The sequence below is a fragment of the Citrus clementina genome, unplaced genomic scaffold (assembly GCF_000493195.1).
Source record: "Citrus clementina cultivar Clemenules unplaced genomic scaffold, Citrus_clementina_v1.0 scaffold_1, whole genome shotgun sequence".
NCBI classification, from domain to species: Eukaryota; Viridiplantae; Streptophyta; class Magnoliopsida; order Sapindales; family Rutaceae; genus Citrus; species Citrus x clementina.
The window spans coordinates 20,048,257-20,066,062 of NW_006263303.1; the positions used below are offsets into that span (position 1 = coordinate 20,048,257).

At 33.8% G+C, this 17,806-nt stretch overlaps 2 protein-coding genes, 1 long non-coding RNA gene and 1 other non-coding gene across 4 annotated transcripts; 2 read left to right on the forward strand and 2 right to left on the reverse strand.

Moving 5' to 3' along the window:
* Nucleotides 1-1,600: 1,600 nt before the first annotated feature.
* Nucleotides 1,601-8,224, reverse strand: LOC112101563. The gene is made up of 3 exons (XR_002907597.1): nt 8,122-8,224; nt 2,206-2,423; nt 1,601-1,859 (listed from the first exon to the last, which is right to left on the reverse strand). It is a non-coding gene; the product is annotated as an uncharacterized LOC112101563 (long non-coding RNA).
* A 181-nt stretch (nt 8,225-8,405) lies between these two features.
* LOC18054571 (multiple organellar RNA editing factor 9, chloroplastic) lies at nt 8,406-10,409 on the forward strand. The gene is made up of 5 exons (XM_006452052.2): nt 8,406-8,831; nt 9,484-9,581; nt 9,663-9,728; nt 9,845-10,018; nt 10,107-10,409. Exons 1-4 carry the CDS (start codon nt 8,500-8,502, stop codon nt 10,015-10,017), a joined length of 669 nt encoding a protein of 222 aa, XP_006452115.2. The 5' UTR covers nt 8,406-8,499; the 3' UTR covers nt 10,018; nt 10,107-10,409.
* Nucleotides 10,410-11,964: 1,555 nt separating this feature from the next.
* TRNAT-UGU lies at nt 11,965-12,036 on the reverse strand. Its single transcript has one exon. It is a non-coding gene; the product is annotated as a tRNA-Thr (tRNA).
* A 3,432-nt stretch (nt 12,037-15,468) lies between these two features.
* Nucleotides 15,469-16,823, forward strand: LOC18054572. Its single transcript, XM_006452055.2, has 2 exons — nt 15,469-15,957; nt 16,369-16,823. Exons 1-2 carry the CDS (start codon nt 15,501-15,503, stop codon nt 16,422-16,424), a joined length of 513 nt encoding a protein of 170 aa, XP_006452118.1. The 5' UTR covers nt 15,469-15,500; the 3' UTR covers nt 16,425-16,823.
* The last annotated feature ends 983 nt before the right edge of the window (nt 16,824-17,806 follow it).

Consider the following 17,806-nt stretch of genomic DNA (forward strand, 5'->3'; position numbering starts at 1 on the left):
ATACCACCAACATGGGCCAGATATTTCACGTGAATTTGCTACATGAAGGAAAGGCGACGGCCCAACTCGGGTGGTTGAGGAGGCACACATCCATTGTCGCTCTCACACGTGACACGACGTCGGACACCAACACGTGTGGCACGGTGGTCCTTTGGAGAAGGTTGACTTTGACTCCCACCTTAAACCCCACCCACACGTGAGGCAAAATCCCCTTTGTTCCCTTGCCGGGCCCCTCTTTACAGGCCGGATCGGCCCATTTTGGGCCCATTCATACTGTCATCCAACAGTTGCGAGTTGTGAGTTGTTGCGACTGTTGTTGTCACTTGTTAAGTGGTGCATTATTTTTTTGATTTTTTTAAAAGCTTATTTATGTATGCAAATAGCTGTCTATAATAATTAATTAATTAATAGGATAATAAAGCCAAATAACCCGACATTTGGTCATGTATTATGTGTATAATCATGCACCTAATCTAGAAGAATTTTTATGATTAATTAAAAACAAATCAAGATTAGAACAAGCTTTTCAGTCATAGTATTATATTACTAATAATATTGTTTAACATTATCCCACTAGGGTTTGTTGAGATGTTTTTGTCTAATGTCTCTCTAACATCTTAACACATGGTTGAATTTAACAAGATTAAATTGTCGCATCACTTCATTAAAAGTAAATAAGCATATAAACAATCTTGATTGCTGAGGTTCCAAATAGGGTTTTGTCTTAAAAGAAACAATTGAACGAAATTGACAAGAATACATTTATTAATAGCCACCTAAACCACTATTCAAATCTGATAAATCTCCATTAAATCAGGAGACTTCATCATTGATGGGACACACTCGTATATTGTAGTTTTATTAATCACATGAAAAATGGAGGTATGAGGGGGTCTCACTTGGAGATGGGGATGCTTTCAATCAAACAAGAACAGGGTTTATTAAATTAGATAAGGATATAAATATGTGATTAACTATGTCTTTGTCTAATGTCTTCCTATCATCAAACATCACCCAAAGTCAATTAACACAAATGGGCAATTTTGAATATGGAGAAGATATATATATATTTTTTTCTTTTTTATAATAAAAAAAAAAAAAGAGGATGTTGGAATTAAACTTGATTGACTTGAGAAGGTTAATGTGGTAATAACACTTGGCCTGCATGATCATCACTAGCGGTGATGGAAACCTCAGTCTTTAGATGCCATCACTGCTTACGACATACATTCGTTTTGGGAAGCAAAAGAAATGAGAAAGAACGAATCATTTTCCGAGACGTTGCTTTTGGTTGTCAAGAGAATAGTGTCATATCATATACCACTTTAAAAAAAAATTATTGGAATCCGATAAGAGGGTGATCTTTTACTCTTTGTTTCTTTTAATTGTTATTATTATTTTTTGTTTTCTTTTCCCGGGGGGTTATGTGGCTCAAGAGAATATACGACTATCTACGTAATTTTGGATATTTAAGTCGGAAATCAAATTCCATAATACGGTATGAAAAAAATCAGTTAAAGAGATGCTCGCCCCTCGCCTAAATTAATGGCTGAATGATCATTTTATTTCAATGATTTCATTGTTGGGCCCAAAAATGGCCCGGTGCCTGGCCTTGGATGGAGTTGAAGCAGTATTAAAGCCTGGGAATGGAACTCCAATTAAAGCCTGAAATATGATGATTTTGCAGCCCATTAAAAGTTTTCAACCTAATACTACTTGTTCACGATGATAAAATAATTGTGAGTGCAACCGGCCAGGATTTGAAAAGAAGAAAAATCCACAACACAGCTTAATAGACATTATAAGACATCAGCCGTTGAGGCGAGTTTAGATTTTGACCACCCCCTTCCTTTTAAAATCTGAAACAAAAAATAAATACATATATTGAGTCATTGTTTGGTTGCTTCTGAAATTCATGCATAAAATTTATTATGTACATATCAAAAGAATGTTATTTATATTATGAATTGGTATTAGAGAGCGACTCGTGACTTGATATGTGGATGGATATCTGAAGCATTTAAATATACAAAGAACACCCTTTACAATCTAAATCTCGTTCATTCAGCCGCATTAGTTCACCCTTTACAATGAAGTAGTTCTACTGAAACCATTTTTTTTTTTCCAAAGAGAAATAAAGCTATGAACAAGAAAACATCAAGAATCAATTCAGTTTTAGTTCTAAGTTTACAGGATTGCACTAACCTGATCTGAATTTGTGTACCAGTCCCAGGATCTATAAAATCCTTAATTCTTGAAGCCTTCAGCAACTATTTCTTGGCAATGAGACAAATCTCGACAGACCAGCCAGGAACTGAACCAAACCCTAGTAGTACCTATGTAACATGTGCAACTACTAGTGCAGAATTTGATGCAGTTCATGTATGTATACTCCAAAGACATCAATAAGAGCTTGTGAACAACTGGTACAACAAAAGATTACCATGAAATAGCCATCAGGGATTTTTCTAAGAAAGAAATGGAAAATTGATATGGATCATTCATCAAATGAACAAAATTGATATGGAGCCAAATCCACATCAACCCTTGAAAAAAATACAAAATTCATAACAAAGTCAATAGTAAAGTGCATCTGAAGAAAAGTAAGATACGGAATAGGTATGTAACAAGTTATTATGCCATTAAAGAGAGGACATAACTGAAACGAGGATATTGAGATCAACGTGTTGGAGTACAAGAGACAATAAAGCATGAAATCTGTAGATTTATGAATGATTTGATGTATTGCAGCACCATAAAAAATTAACTGCAAAACAAGAGATTTGGCATAGCACAGGAGGAACTGAGGATCCATTCCTCAAAAGCAGAAAAAATGTAGTTTATATTAAGTATGAGAAAAAATCTAATTTTCAACTCAACAGCAATATCAGTTTCAAATGAAGTTACTAATCACCAGTTTAATTAATTCCATCACAAAAGGTGAAATATTCTTTTTTTTTCCAACCCTTGAGTTCCCATCTAATGAACTACTAGAATACTTCAATTCATTTTTATGAAATATTTAGAAACAATAGCTAAATGATTGAAAGAAGAAGAAAATGAGGCCAAAAAATAGTTATTTGCCAAAGTTCCATACTACTGTTTTTGCTGAAGGCAAATACATGATGCATTAACTGTATACCATGAAGCAAGTAGGCGAGTGCAGGACATTGGACTTAATGAGCTGTCCAAATTTGTTTTAAATGTCCATTTGTAGACAGTTTGGAAAAACTGAATTCTTTTTCCTTAAATACATATGGGATGCATGTTTAAGTTTTTCCTTTTATAGGTCTACCATTGTGATAATATTTGGTAATCATTATATGATTACACATCTCAATATCAAGGCAACACTATTATTAAAACTAAGCTGAAATGAAAATATTCAGACAAATGAGGCAAGAGCAAGAAACCATCCCTCACAAACACACTCTCGCCGAATGTGAAGCTATTTATCAATCAATATCAATCAATATAGAAGTGAGTTTAATTTTATATAATCATTCTCTCAAGCTATTTATTATTATTTTATACTTCAGAATCTCGTTTTTACTCAATTTCAAGTTGTCCCTGTTATTAAGTATGAAAACCAGACCATGATTCTTACATCAACAGCTTGAATGGCTGTGCCGATGACTTTAAACGCGGCGGCACAGTGGGAATTGTTCAAGACATATCCATATGTACCTTATGTAATAGGCATTTCATGCTTTTATAACTTTTGTAACTTAAGGAGGTGATTTCAAAAGTATTCGCCATCCTTAGTTATTAATCAATAACTTATCATAAAGTTTCCTACAATACGACAAAATTGAAATTAAATACATTTAAAGTAGCACAAATTCACCATCTAATTAAAGTGAAAAACGTGTACAACAGTTGGAGAAGAATCTAACTGCATTAGTACATATGTACTATTATCTGCAATTTTGTAATTATATACCATTTGTATAAATAACACAGCATGCAAAAGAATCAAACCACTCATCTGTTCATCTCTACTGTTTCAATTATCAAAATTTTCCTCTACCTGGATCAAACAATCTCCAATTGACAAGCCATATCCCTCAGAAACATCTTGCTCGTTTGGTCATTTGATCGTGCAGAAGCAGAGGTATGGAAGCTTTACAAGATTTTATTTAATGCTTTTGTCTATTTACTCCTAAATTATTGTCTCTCTCATTCGTTGTTAAGGGCATCTCCTATTGATTACGAACCATGCAATTTAAAGTACTCTAGAATTTTCATGAAAATTTGATGGAAGGAGATTAATTTGGTGGGTAGGTGTTTTTAATATTAAAATAATTTTTGGGGAAGAAAAAATTGCTTTATATCCTATAAAAACTCATAGATAAAGACTGTGGGAGTGTTTGGCTGTAACTTCACGAATATTTACGTCTACGGCTGCAATGTAGTTTAAAATTAAAGTAAACATTCTTTATTGTTTTGGCTCTTCAAATTTTTCTTTATGGTTATATTTTCGTAACGTATATGGGTGTGGGTGTTTATGTTTATGTTTGTATCTAGGTTCAGACTATTGTAACATAAATTTTTACTTAAAATGGATTCCCAAATGACCATATATCTTAATCAGCAACTCAGATGATTGAGTTAATTGAAGTTAAAATGTAGCAATTATTGTTATCAATGCAGCAGCTGCCAAACCGTTGGATAATTATACATGGATGGTTCAAGATTTTTTCTTTTTCAGGGTGGGGGTGGACAAACCCCGAACAGATTTTTTATCCCCTACCTCTCCCAGGATTCAAACTGGGGAAGTTAGCCAAAGAAAGCTGCTCGAAAACCACTCAGTCAAGCCCCTAGGGAAAGAGGGATTATAGATTTCATCTTAAGTTAAAAAATTTTAGTCACAGCCCCCTAACCCGTGTATGCGCACGCGCGCGAGCATGTATAGATCAGCGAAGAAAAATTGCAAAAACAAAAAAAATAAATAAATAAATCACCCACACAATTTAACTGCAATTGAAATGGATATACCTATAAGATTAAGATGTGTATGCATGATAGTCATCTAGTTGTTTCAACATAATGTACATCTTGGGTATTATCATTCAGTTTTTACTAAATTAAAGCACCAATTCTTTGTTGGACTGTTTATAGTTGAAACCGCTATGATTTTTTGTCTCTAGACAACATTGAAAATTAATAATCTTGGAACTCTGCTTTTACTGCTTTTACTAATAAAGCATCCTGCTGTAGAAAGCACTGGTTTCACTGAAGAGCTAATAAAGTTTCAATCTATTGACTCGTATAATTGCACCTTTACTCACTATTTGAAGTCTGATTACTCAATGGTGATCATCCTTGAGTTTTACAAAATAAACTAATAACAGTTAATCAACCTATGCATTATTTAACTAAATTCCCCCATTTTGGCGTAGAGGACCTGCAAGTTTAAGATAGCTGTGGTGATAGTAAATTTAATAGTGAGTTCAACAAAGTAGGGTACAGTTGTGATAAGGCACCATGACTGAGTAAGATCCAAATGATAGCCTAGTTTAAATTAGAAACAACCCGAGATGGTCGATTTATATCAAATTATACTTGATTACTCATCCACTAATTAAAGATTAGTTTGGTTAGCTAACTGATGATTAAATAGCTTGCAGAGTACATCAGCTGTGAACTATTTCTCTACCATCAGATATTCCAAATATTAACATTTTCCATTTTGCAGCTTTAATCTGAGAAGATTAATCCTCAAAGATCAAACAGAATGGAAAGCGGTGGCAGTGGCGGCAGCAGCAGTAAAAAGGGCAAAAAAGTAGAGCAGCAAAGTAAGAAACGGCAGAAAACTAATACCATTGATTACATGAATTACATACCCGAAGCAATAGTATTCCATATACTCTCACTATTGCCGCTGGGAGAGTTGATTATAATGAGTCTTGTATCACAACGATGGAAAGACACAGTAGTGCGATACCTGAAGATTGTTCCATCAAGTCTAAATCTTGACGAATGTGAGATGCCAGGAACTATCCTTAAAAGAGATGGGCAGTGTTTGCTACGTAGCAATTTTGCCCATTCCGGTTACTCTTTACAACAGCGACACTGCTTGATACGTGCAGCAAGAAAAAGTTTCATAGAATTTGTGGACCGATGCCTCCAGCTCCATTCCGATTGCATGATCAATAATTTGCGGTTGACATTTCTTCATGAAGCTGGTGGCGATTATGAATACACTAGGAAGATTGATATGTGGGTTCACTTCGCCTTTACAAAAGACATCAAAGAGCTTTCGTTGGACTTCTCTGACCTAACACTTTCAAAACCCTTGGCTCAACCATTTGAACTGCCTCATGGCTACTTTGCACCCAAGATAACGAAAACTTTCAGCCTAAAGTTTTGCAAGTTTAGACTATCTACCTTTCAGGTTTTTGGATCCCTTAAGGGGATATCTTTAGTACAGGTAGAAATCCTTGATGGCTCGTTAGCTGAGCTAGCATCCAAATGTCCTGTTCTGAAGGATGTGAACCTGGTAAACTGTGTTTTTCCTGATCAATTTATGATGAGTGAAGAAGACATAATAGTTGAGAAACTATCAGTGATTGACTGTAAAACAGAGGAGTGGGAGGCGTGCAATATCAATCTATCAACTCCATGCCTACTGAAGCTCCATATAGTTGGAAACATTCTCATGACATCACACATTCGGAACGCAACAAAACTCCTAGATGTAACTTTTTGCATGGAGGAGATAAATGAAAACTATTTACAGGGAGATGCATTGGGTTCATTTTTTATTGAGTTAGGCCACAGTCGATCTCTAACGGTAAACAATTGTTGCATCCAGGTATCAAGGTCTTCATTTAATTGGTTATAGCTTAATTTTAAGTTAATTTGTGCCCTTAACTTGTGAAGTTTTCTTTTGTGTTCAAGGTTCTACCTGCAGGGAATGATTTGCTACAAGGATTGCCAACTTACCTCAACAATCTTAACCATTTATGTTTGTTAGTGGGCCTAGAAAAACAAGAAATGCCTGGGATATCTTGCTTGTTAAGGAGTTCCCCAAATTTAGAGAATCTAACCCTACTATTGCTGGGAACTGGACGGGTGGGCATTACTAAATTCTGAAATTGCTTTCATAGTTTGACATTGTAGATGATACTAAACCATTTAGCTTCTATATATTGTAACTTAATTTTACAGGAAATTTTCCAAAATGATGCCCCACCATTCTTTGACTTAGAAGAACGGATTTACTGGGATGAACGGAATTCAACTTTCAGTTGTGTACAAAATTCTCTTAAAAAGGTCACAATGGACGGGTTTTCCGGAAGAAACAATGAGATGAAATTGATTCAGTTCCTGCTGAAAAAAGCGAGAGTTCTCCGGAAGATGGAAATCATCTCTATTTCAACAGCTGAAGTCATGGAAAAAATCCAATATCTGTCGGAGACGTTGTCTTACTTCCCAAGGGCATCTCCTCTGGCCAGCATAGAATTTTGTTGAAGCCCTTCAACAGTTGAACATGTAATGTTCTATAAAAATTTCCTTTGTCTCGTTAAGACTTTTCGTTCGACTAGGTAAAATAAGTATATGGGTGCCCTCTTGTGGAGATTTGGAAATCTTCACAGATAGCATCCATCCAACATTATATTTCAGATATTATTATGTCAGTATCAACCATCAACTTTCCTTCATTGCATAAAAAGGAACTTTGTTTCACCTTGCTATTGTCTATGACGCCTATCCTAGTTTAAATTTGGCAGAGAATTGCATGCAGGAATTCAGAATTGAAGCTTGAGATGTGATAAACTTGCTCATTGAGAAACAAAGTCATCAATCAAGATCTTCAATCCTCTTATAGCCTAGTTAACATGATTTCTCATATGATTCTCTAAATATAATGCTTTGAAAAATCCACAAAATTAAAAAATAAGAAACAAATCAAATACTCCCAGCATATCGCACAAAAAAATCAAATGATATCATACCTAGTTCAAATTAAACCACCGTAGATGCCATAATGCCAAAAAAATTGCGCAAAAACACAGAGACGCAAAGAAATAGTAGATAAAATTAATTTAGAATTAAAAAAAAAAAGGTGACAGCAAGATATAATAAATGTGTGAAATTGAATGAAATTTCTTTTACCTGAGTCTGTGAAGCCATGAGCTATTCTCTGAATGCATAGCTCTGAATGCAAAGAGTAGACGAAGACTCTAACAGAGCGCAAATTATGAAATTTTTTGGCTGAATAATAATTGAAATAAAATTTGATTTGGTGATAAAAATAAAAAGCGACCTAATTTACTATTAACGAGGCTCATATAACACAAGCCCAACAGTTAAAAAAAATCAAATTCCGAATAGCCCCATAACATTCAGCCCAAATCAAAGAAATAAAAGGGGACTAAAATGGCCTCTTTAGCAGAACATCCCAAAAAAAAAAAAAATCTCTCAACATTTTCGGATTTTCTCCTCTCGTTATCTTGGCAGCTTGGCTTTGGCACCAGCAGCAGCAAGAGAACAATGGCGACTCTGTACGCACCATCAATCCTCGCATCCAAACCCCTCCTCTCATCTCGCCCTCAACTCACTCTGGGCCTCCGAGTCGGCTCACCGACTCTCCGCCTCCCATCTCGCGCTCACTCGCGCTCGATCTTGACCGTCAGAGCTGGGGCAACGGACAGCGAGTACTCGTCCAAGAGAAGCAGCAGCAATGAGCCGAGGGAGACGATTATGTTACCGGGATGTGACTACAACCACTGGCTTATTGTCATGGAGTTCCCCAAGGACCCTGCTCCCACGAGAGAGCAGATGATTGAAACTTATCTCAATACTCTTGCCACTGTTCTTGGAAGGTGCTTCCTCTCAATTTTTATAGATAATGAAACATCGTTTTGTGTTTTAAATTTTTGAACGGGTTTATGCTTTGAGTGAAAATAGTTCGTAGAGGTCCAGTTTGGACCTTTTAGTTAAAAATTGATTTTTAGTGGAAAATAACTTAAACTTCCGTCAAAGTTTCCATTTTTTTTCCCTTTTGTGTACGTGTGTTCTTGTGCTAGTTGTTTTTCTTTGAGTTTGTAGAGAATTATTGATTCATTTTCCATATAGTGAGTAGGTTTATTTGGAAGAGTGACAATTTTAGCTAAACCCATGTTAGAAAACGTTAAGTTTATGCATTTTTATTACAAGCTTCAGCTTTATGTCTATGTAAAAGATGGTGAAATCTATACAGAATGTTTTTTGGGGAGAAATTTACCTTGGAATGTTTTCAAGTGGAACAACCAGATCTTAAATGAAGTAATGGGATGGATTATCCATTTTAGGGTTTAGGATGAATCTATTATCAAGACGATTGTGGGTTTTGACTTTTATTTTCTTGTCCCAAGTTAGTTATTGAATTTGCATGCGTCCCCGTGTTACTATGAGGGTGCATTATTATAAGACCACGGATTATGTGTTTCCATCAATTCGTTCTAGTGGATCTCACATGGGGTTTTCTTGTTACAGCATGGAAGAAGCAAAGAAGAATATGTATGCTTTTAGCACCACTACTTACACTGGATTCCAATGCACAGTATCCGAAGAAACCTCAGAGAAATTCAAAGGTGTGTAGATCGGCACTTGATTAGTTTAGCCATCTTGTTTTTCTGATCTATGAATGCTGAGATGTATTGTAACTACTATAGGCCTGCCTGGTGTTCTTTGGGTGTTGCCCGATTCATACATAGATGTCAAAAATAAAGATTATGGAGGTTTGTATCTCCCTTTTGTTGTTAAATCACAGAAACGGACATAATTATGGATTACCAGATTGCTTTCATATTCTGTCCATGTAATGTGCTTTGCTATTTATCTTGTGGGTTTGAAGGTGATAAATATGTCAATGGAGAGATCATTCCCTGCACATATCCCACTTATCAGCCAAACAAACGAAAAGAATCAAAATATGTGAGCAAAAGATATGAGAGACGAAGAGATGGCCCTCCTGCTGAAAGAAGAACGAGACAAGCAGCTGGTCAGTCAGAATCAGCGTCGTCATAAGGTACAGAAATGCTGATTTATAGATTAATTACTTAATTATGGTTTGATGTTTTTATTTTCAGTAATGTTTGTTTTATTATTTTCAACAGTTTGCGACTCCAAAAGCCAATCATACTACTGCCACCATGCGTATCAGCAGTCTAATCAAGACACCTGTTTTATGAGTTCTCAAGCTGTTCTTGGTAGTTTTTGTAATGGATATCATTTAATGTAGTTAGGATAGAAATTCTCTGGTAATCGCCATCATTTAGTTTTGTGCCTCTGGGCTTGTTATTTGAAATGTTGTCCACTGACATTTCATGGTTGCCGAAGGTCTGCTGTCTATTGTCTAAAAGTACTGTTGTGTCAGATTTCTCATTTAGCTTTAATATATAAAGTTAATTTTGCCGTAATTAGATGGATTTGGTCATATTATTTGTTGGATTATCTTTGTACGTGCAGGTCTGTGTGTCCGATGATGCATTTAGAAAAATAATCGGTCAGGATGATGCTTGGAATGAAATCATTTCTTAAGCTTATCTTACTGCTTGCGGTATTAAAAGCTTTCCTTACTCTCTTAAAGCAACTCAGCGTTGCATTTTCAATTATGTGATGGGATTTATCCATTTTAAACTAGTTTTCATGTTGTAGTACCGTGTCCACTTTATGGAAGATCACTTTATGTCTTGCTATTGATCAGTATTGATAAATTGCTCAGTTTTTTTGAGCTGCAATGGAACTTGCAGTTTGGTGATGGTAAGTGGTAACACTACAGATAATCGCACTCGGTTAAAACCAAAGCTGGAGGTTGCTTAATTCTACCATCAATTGTGGTAGCACGTGTGACCAATTTAGGAGATTTGCTGTTTTAAATCTGAACATCAAATGTCACCATGTCACAATGCAAATGAGACTTGAGCAGTGACAAAGTCGGCGATGTTATTCACGATATATTGTTATTATGTTAGATAGTATTTTACGACCCTATTTAATTAATTAATAACTTGAGTATAATTCATTCGGTTGTTATGAACAGGGGATCAAAAACGGTTCAATTTTTCAGGGAGTGCTTTTATCTAATTTTGTACCAATTGAGGGGTACTAATAGATATGACCCATAAAGTTAATATTTGAATGCGATCTTTCTGCACTGCAAAAGTACGGCGGCACGTAAGAATCCCAAAGTTCGCAAAATTCCTCGAATCCTAATCAGAGTTCGAGATCACATGATAAAATGTTATTCTAATTTACTATTTAAGTTGGAATTCAAGATGTTTAAATGTCTTGAATGGGCCACTTAGGCTTGTAGCCCAGCAGTGGACCATTGCCCTCAAAATTAAGTATGACTATGAGGGCAATAGTTCGAGTCCCCATGAACTCAACCTCCCTCAATAAAACATAATTGTGTGGAAATTTCTTATAGCGTCTTTCTTCCTTGCGAAATACGAGTGGAGTAGAGACATCCCTTCTCCGTGAGGGGTATTTGGATGGGCATGTACTTCATAGAATAAAAATATAATAATATAAGTCCCATATATATATCTGATTGTAAATATCAGTGTAATGACCTGCTGTGATAGCAGTTGTATATATCTCTGTATAATACAGTAACCTGATGCTTAATCAGTTTAAAAAAAAAAAAAATGTCTTGAATGGGTTTCATCAAAACTTGGATTTTTAGAAATATATTACAAGTGGGTTTAATAATTACATAAATATAACATATCAATTCATGCGTATGACAAATGGTTTTAGTTAATTCAAATGTCCCAAACCCTAAATTTCTAAAAATATATGTCACGTGAGTTTAATAGAACATTGAGCCCTACCCTTCCTTCCCTAGAAACATTGCACATTTATAGTGTATGAGTATGACCAGTTCTTTCTCATTTTAGCATTCTTGTAAGTCAATCCTGCTGCATTTTCAGTGACAATTTTCATCTTTTTCTGGCCCAAGAAAAAAGCATTTGCCTCCACGCAGGATCGAACTACGGACCTTCAGTTTACAAGACTGACGCTCTACCACTGAGCTATAGAGGCGTGATTGTTGGTTCATCCAATAGAAACTATACTCTAAATTAACACAATTGGGAAACTAGAAGAACGGTAGCTCTTGAACATATTTTTCTCGGCAGTTAAAAACTAAAGAACGGCATGCGGAAAAAGATTACATTATATGAGAGACGAAGAAAGACGAATATCAAGAGCGGTAATGTGACCAAGAAACGTAACCAGCTGAAAAATGTTCAAGTCCCCCACTTCGTCTTGAAATAAAATAAGATGCAGTACTTGGATTCCTTCTTCGTCTTGGAACTCTTAAAATGTCCCCCACTTCAGTCACTTTTGATCTTGACAATTCATTTACATCAAAGCATGAGCATATGCTACATACATACATACATACATACATGCATACACACATATATATATATATATATATATATATATATATATATATATATATATATATATATACTGATGAATATTTTATCTGCCATCCAAACATGCAAAAATTAGGGGGAAAAAAAAATGCAAGTTGGAAATTAGGTTATTGAAGTCGAAAACATATTTTATGAGTTAAAATGCCACACAGTACCGACTGTAGGATTTTCGGCAATTGGCATGTGTTGGTTAAATATTATAACAAAATTATCGATCATTAGAGGCAAAATTAATGATAATGATTAAGGCTGATCGTGATCTCTTTGGTCGAGGACCCCGTGTTTTATGGAGCGTCTTTGTCAGCTCCCCGCCATGGAGCGTCTCACCTACCGCTTTCTTTTTTTCAATTAATTCAATTAAAAACCATTATTTTTCTGACATTAATACCTGCTTAAGCTGATTAATTAATTAACACAAAGCTTCTAGCATAATTAGCATGGAGACCATAACACCCTTTACTGCAAAAGCATTGCTAATAAATTTTATTCTGATGACTGAGAAATTTCTATACTAGTTCAAAAGTACTATGTTAACTATACAACAAATAAATAATAATATAATATATGTATATTTATTTTAAAAAGTTATTATACAAATTGGACATATATTAATTAATTATATTATCTCTAATATATTTTAGAATTTCTCTTATCATGATAATAAACTATATATAAAATTTCTTGAGATCAATCAATGCAAATAACCCGGGTTAATGGTCAATTTTGTTAATTAATTAATTAAATTTTTTTTTTTTGAATTAGAGTAGCTATGAAAATAAATTTGTTGTGATATTTTTGGCACGCCACTCATCATAGTGAGGGTCACGCACATGTCACGCGTGGGGAACCTGCTTATCCCACACGTGGGCCAATTTTAACATTGTGTCGGGTCTGTCATTTGACCACGTGTTTTACATCAACTTGCTAGATATCGAGGGTCCCCTACGAGTAAGTTGATCATTATCTGATGAAACTTTTGTCCAAGTGCTGTCACTGCCACCCTGCTCCTTTGCATGCATGCCCCTTGAAAGGGCAAAAATGTAAATTGCTGAATTTTTTTCTAATTTTTTGGTCATAAATATAATAATACCTAGACTGTGACTACATAATTCTAGAGATATTGTTCTCGCTGCTTAAGCCTTAACAGTGTTGTCAAATAATTGAATTTTATTAGCTTTCTCATTATTTGACAATATCAAAATTATAAGGTACATTAGGCTTGTTTGAGATTATTTTTGAAAGGTTTAAAAGTAATTTTAAAAAATTAAAAGTTAATTTTAATATTTATTAACTTTTTTTTTTATAAATCACTTTTAATAAAATTACACTGACTTTAGATTTTGAAAAGTAAAGAAAGAATAACTTTTCAAAATCTAATTTTAAGAATCACTTTTATAATACAATCCATATATCCTCTCACATATATTAAAAAAATCTAAAATTATCATTATTAATTAAGAAATAAAATTATTAATTTTAAAAAATTATTATTATTATTACCAATTATATTAAGACAACAAAATAAAAAATAAAAGTAATAATATAAAAATATATATTTTAATTTTCAATTATTATATGTACATAATAAAAAATATTTTATGTACATTTTATAAATATTTAAATAAATTTTATTTAATATTATATTAATTCATTCATTTAAATTATTATATCAATTTAAAATAAAATTTACGATATACATACGAATACTTTTAAATTTTATAATATTTTTTAAAATAAATTTTATCAAAAATTTAACTAATTTATTTTACGATTGATTATTTTTACAACATAATTAATAACAATTATTTTTAAAACCATATAACACTACCGAACCGGCCGATTGAATATTTTTTAAACCAAATCTTAAGTCCTATGCAAAACGAGTATATAGAATCTTCCCGAACTATGAAGTGTTAAATTACCTTTACACCCTTTAGTCCAGTTACTGAACCCAGTCTTTCGAAGACTCTGCAGGGCTGTGAGCTTTTTGGCTCTTTGACTGCAGACACAAACCGTTACTCGCCTCAGGTTTTCTTCTGATCCAACCGAATATTTTTCTGAATTGACCAAATTGCCCTCCAACCCTTAACCCTGGTTAAATATTCCCCTCGGTTGAGTAAAAAGAATACGAATTTGTGCTTAGAATTTTAATTAGTGGTTGCTTTTGCTTATAAGCTATAATAAGCATCTACATCTTAAAATTGCATTATATATTCGAAAAAATCTGAACAAACATAGATGGAGATTGATTGAGATATAGGCATGCAATTCGCAGGAGGGACCCTACTATAGTGAATTATTAAAGTTTGCTTTGGGTCAGGGAAAAAATTCCATTAAGATATTTTCACATATTTTATTATTAAATAAAAATATTATAACATAAAATTTAATGGATGGTTTCTTGGATTTACTATGATGTAATTGTGGTACCATATCATGATTGTACTCAGTTATTAGATTCAGTCATTTGCTTTCACCATATTTAGATTCAATTGTTGAAAGCAACTGTAGTATGATACAACAGCTGCACCATAGCTTGACCCCGGTTTCTTTAAAAAATAACAAAGATAAATTAAATTCATACGAAAAATGAAATTGTAATATATGAGTGCGAGGAATTTTTTATTAAATATTTCTTCAAACTGATCAAATTTATTTTTAGTCGATTTTAAAATTTTTTTTTGTAAGCTCATTTTTTTATGGCTCATGGACCACATGATAATAGAACTTAAAAGTTAAAACACAATCAATAAAGTATCAAAATTAAGCAAGTAATCTTAGCTAATCACATTTACAAAATAAGCAACCCCAGCCATAATTGAGGTTTATTAATTACTTTCATTCCAAAACCTTAACCAAGCAAACTCTGGAAAGCACAAATTTAGGCCCCCATCAGTCACCCACTCAACAACAACCAGAGGGGCAAAACAGTAATCTGCACATCTAAATCCACCCCTTTATTAAACACCTTTCCACTTTCCACTCTCCCTCCAGTTCTCCTTAAACCTCTTCTTTCTTTTTTCTTTCCAAACTCTCTAAAAAGAGAAGAAGAAGAAAAAAAAAATGGAAAAAAGAAAAATGGAAATCTTTATGTTTAGCACCAAAAATAATAAAATCTTATTGACAAGTTTCTTGATTTTGCTCTTATCACCAATTGCCTTCTCATCTTCAATCCACGATCTTCTCAAGGCAAGAGGGTTACCCGCAGGCCTGTTGCCAAAAGAGGTGAAGTCCTACGCTTTGTATGAGAATGGGACACTCGAGGTTGAGCTCCAAGGGCCGTGCTTCACAAAATACGAGAACAGGGTCTTTTTTGAGAGCGTGTTTAGGGCTAATCTCAGCTACGGCAGCCTCACCGGAGTCGAGGGCTTGTCGCAAGAAGAGCTCTTCATTTGGCTCCCTGTTAAAGACATAATTGTTGACGATCCAACGTCCGGCCTCATTTTGTTTGATATTGTCGTTGCTCACAAAGAACTCTCTTTGTCTCTCTTTGAAGATCCTCCTGACTGTAAACCCCAAGGTATGTGTCAAGTCTCCACATTTTGATTTTGAATTTTTTTTTTCACATAATTTGCTGAATTTTTTTTTTAAATTTTATATCTGGGGTTTTTTTTTTAAAAAAAAAAAATTGTATGATCAGTTTGTGAAATGGGATTTAATGCAATTTTTTGGTGATGCCTTGTAATATTTTTTGAGTTTCACGGCAAATTCAAGAAACTGAATACAGACTCAGTTTCCTGGGCTGTTTCTTTGATATGTCTTTTTGTTTGTTTCTCTAACAAACTTACAACCACAAAAATGTTAATTATTATTATTATTTTAAAGAAAGAAAGAGATTTTTACCTTTATTTTGGCTTCATTTATTGTATAGTCTGAGTAAATTTATGTTTGTGAACTGATGTTAAAAGTGAAATATCATGTGCAATTGCAGGAGAGTTGAAGAATCATGTGAGGAAGGAGAAAGGATTTGTTGAGGCAATGAGATAAAAAAAAAAAAAAAAAAAAAAAAGATGTCAATTCCTGTGACAACTTTTGTCTTTTCTCTTATGTAACCCACCTTTAGCTTTTACTAATTATAGTTAATAAGTAGGTCTCTGTTTTTTGCATTTTGCCTTTCTTTTCTTTGTCTCTTCAAATATTTGAAGTTGCTTGGTAGAATTTGTAAAGATGAAAAATTCTGGGAATCATATCCTCTAATCAAATCTGACTTTCTCCTGCATAATTATCCCTTTTGTTTTTTTTAGCTGGATTTTTGTTCTCTTATATCAATTGGATTAGACGGTAAAGTTTACAAACTAATTGAAATGTTTGAAACCAAATCAAATTTTGAAACAATTCATTAGTTTTGAGCTGACTTTGCGGACTGTGACCCGGGGAATTTTATAATTAAAAGGCCGAAAAAAGCCTCTCTTCACGGGCCAATAATGTGCCTCATACAGACAAAAGTTTTCTTCACTTTTTTTTTTTTTATCAGATTTTTTTTAATCTTTCTTGGTAACATAAAAATATTTTCATTCATACGTTTACTATTAAATTTACTTTATTTATTTTACGCGGGAATCGTGGGCCAGAGCTGGGCCCTCCGGATTACTGCATGGGCTGCTGAGCGGACCCACGCGGTCACAAGGGTCCGGGCTAATCATGTTGTTGTTACATTTTTGTTGCTTTGCTTATTACTTTATTAGTGTGCTTTGGCAATTTCACAAATAATATATTATCCCTCCATTTTGATATATCTTTACACTAATTTGGTTATGGAATCAGGGCAAGTTCAAGAATATAAACAATCTCTGGTAGGTAGGATTGATGCTTTTCTTATATTTTATTTAGGGTGTTTTTAATTTTTCTTTTCATTAGTGATAACCTTTTTTTGATTCATTTAAAATGTAATTTCGATCCATCTAAGAGTCAAACGGTTCCATTTAAGTTTTTTTTTTAAATGATTTTGATGGACGGTTCTTTTATGTGTGTACTAGAAATTTGACTCAATAAATTAGTTGAGAATTAGTTGACTCTTATTCAAGATTAGATGAAATTAAATTTAAACTACTTCAATTTAATAGGTGACTCATTTTTTTTTTCTCAAAATAACACCTCTTATGAATTTGTACAAGACAAAATAAAAGAATACTAATTTGCATTTTAATTTTTCATTTTGAATAGGGAAACTTCTGTCGGACCTCTCGGCAGGCCGCCTTTTTTGTCGTTTCGTCTTTATTGCTTAGTAAAATGTCGGGTTCCGATGTCAGTTTCAAATAGCTGTGGACAAGTCCAAAGCTCGCATACACACACACACACACACACACCCCGAAATCTGATTAAGGATTCTGATTTTTTATTAGAATTTAAAAAATTATTAAATTATATGA

Excerpts from the sequence above, each read along its gene's own strand:
- LOC18054571 (XM_006452052.2), top strand. The coding sequence starts at position 8,500 with ATGGCGACTCTGTACGCACCATCAATCCTCGCATCCAAACCCCTCCTC. Across the intron at positions 8,832-9,483 it reads CTTGCCACTGTTCTTGGAAG|CATGGAAGAAGCAAAGAAGA; the intron begins GTGCTTCCTCTC and ends TTCTTGTTACAG. Across the intron at positions 9,729-9,844 it reads CAAAAATAAAGATTATGGAG|GTGATAAATATGTCAATGGA; the intron begins GTTTGTATCTCC and ends GTGGGTTTGAAG.
- LOC18054572 (XM_006452055.2), top strand. The coding sequence starts at position 15,501 with ATGGAAAAAAGAAAAATGGAAATCTTTATGTTTAGCACCAAAAATAAT. Across the intron at positions 15,958-16,368 it reads TCCTGACTGTAAACCCCAAG|GAGAGTTGAAGAATCATGTG; the intron begins GTATGTGTCAAG and ends GTGCAATTGCAG.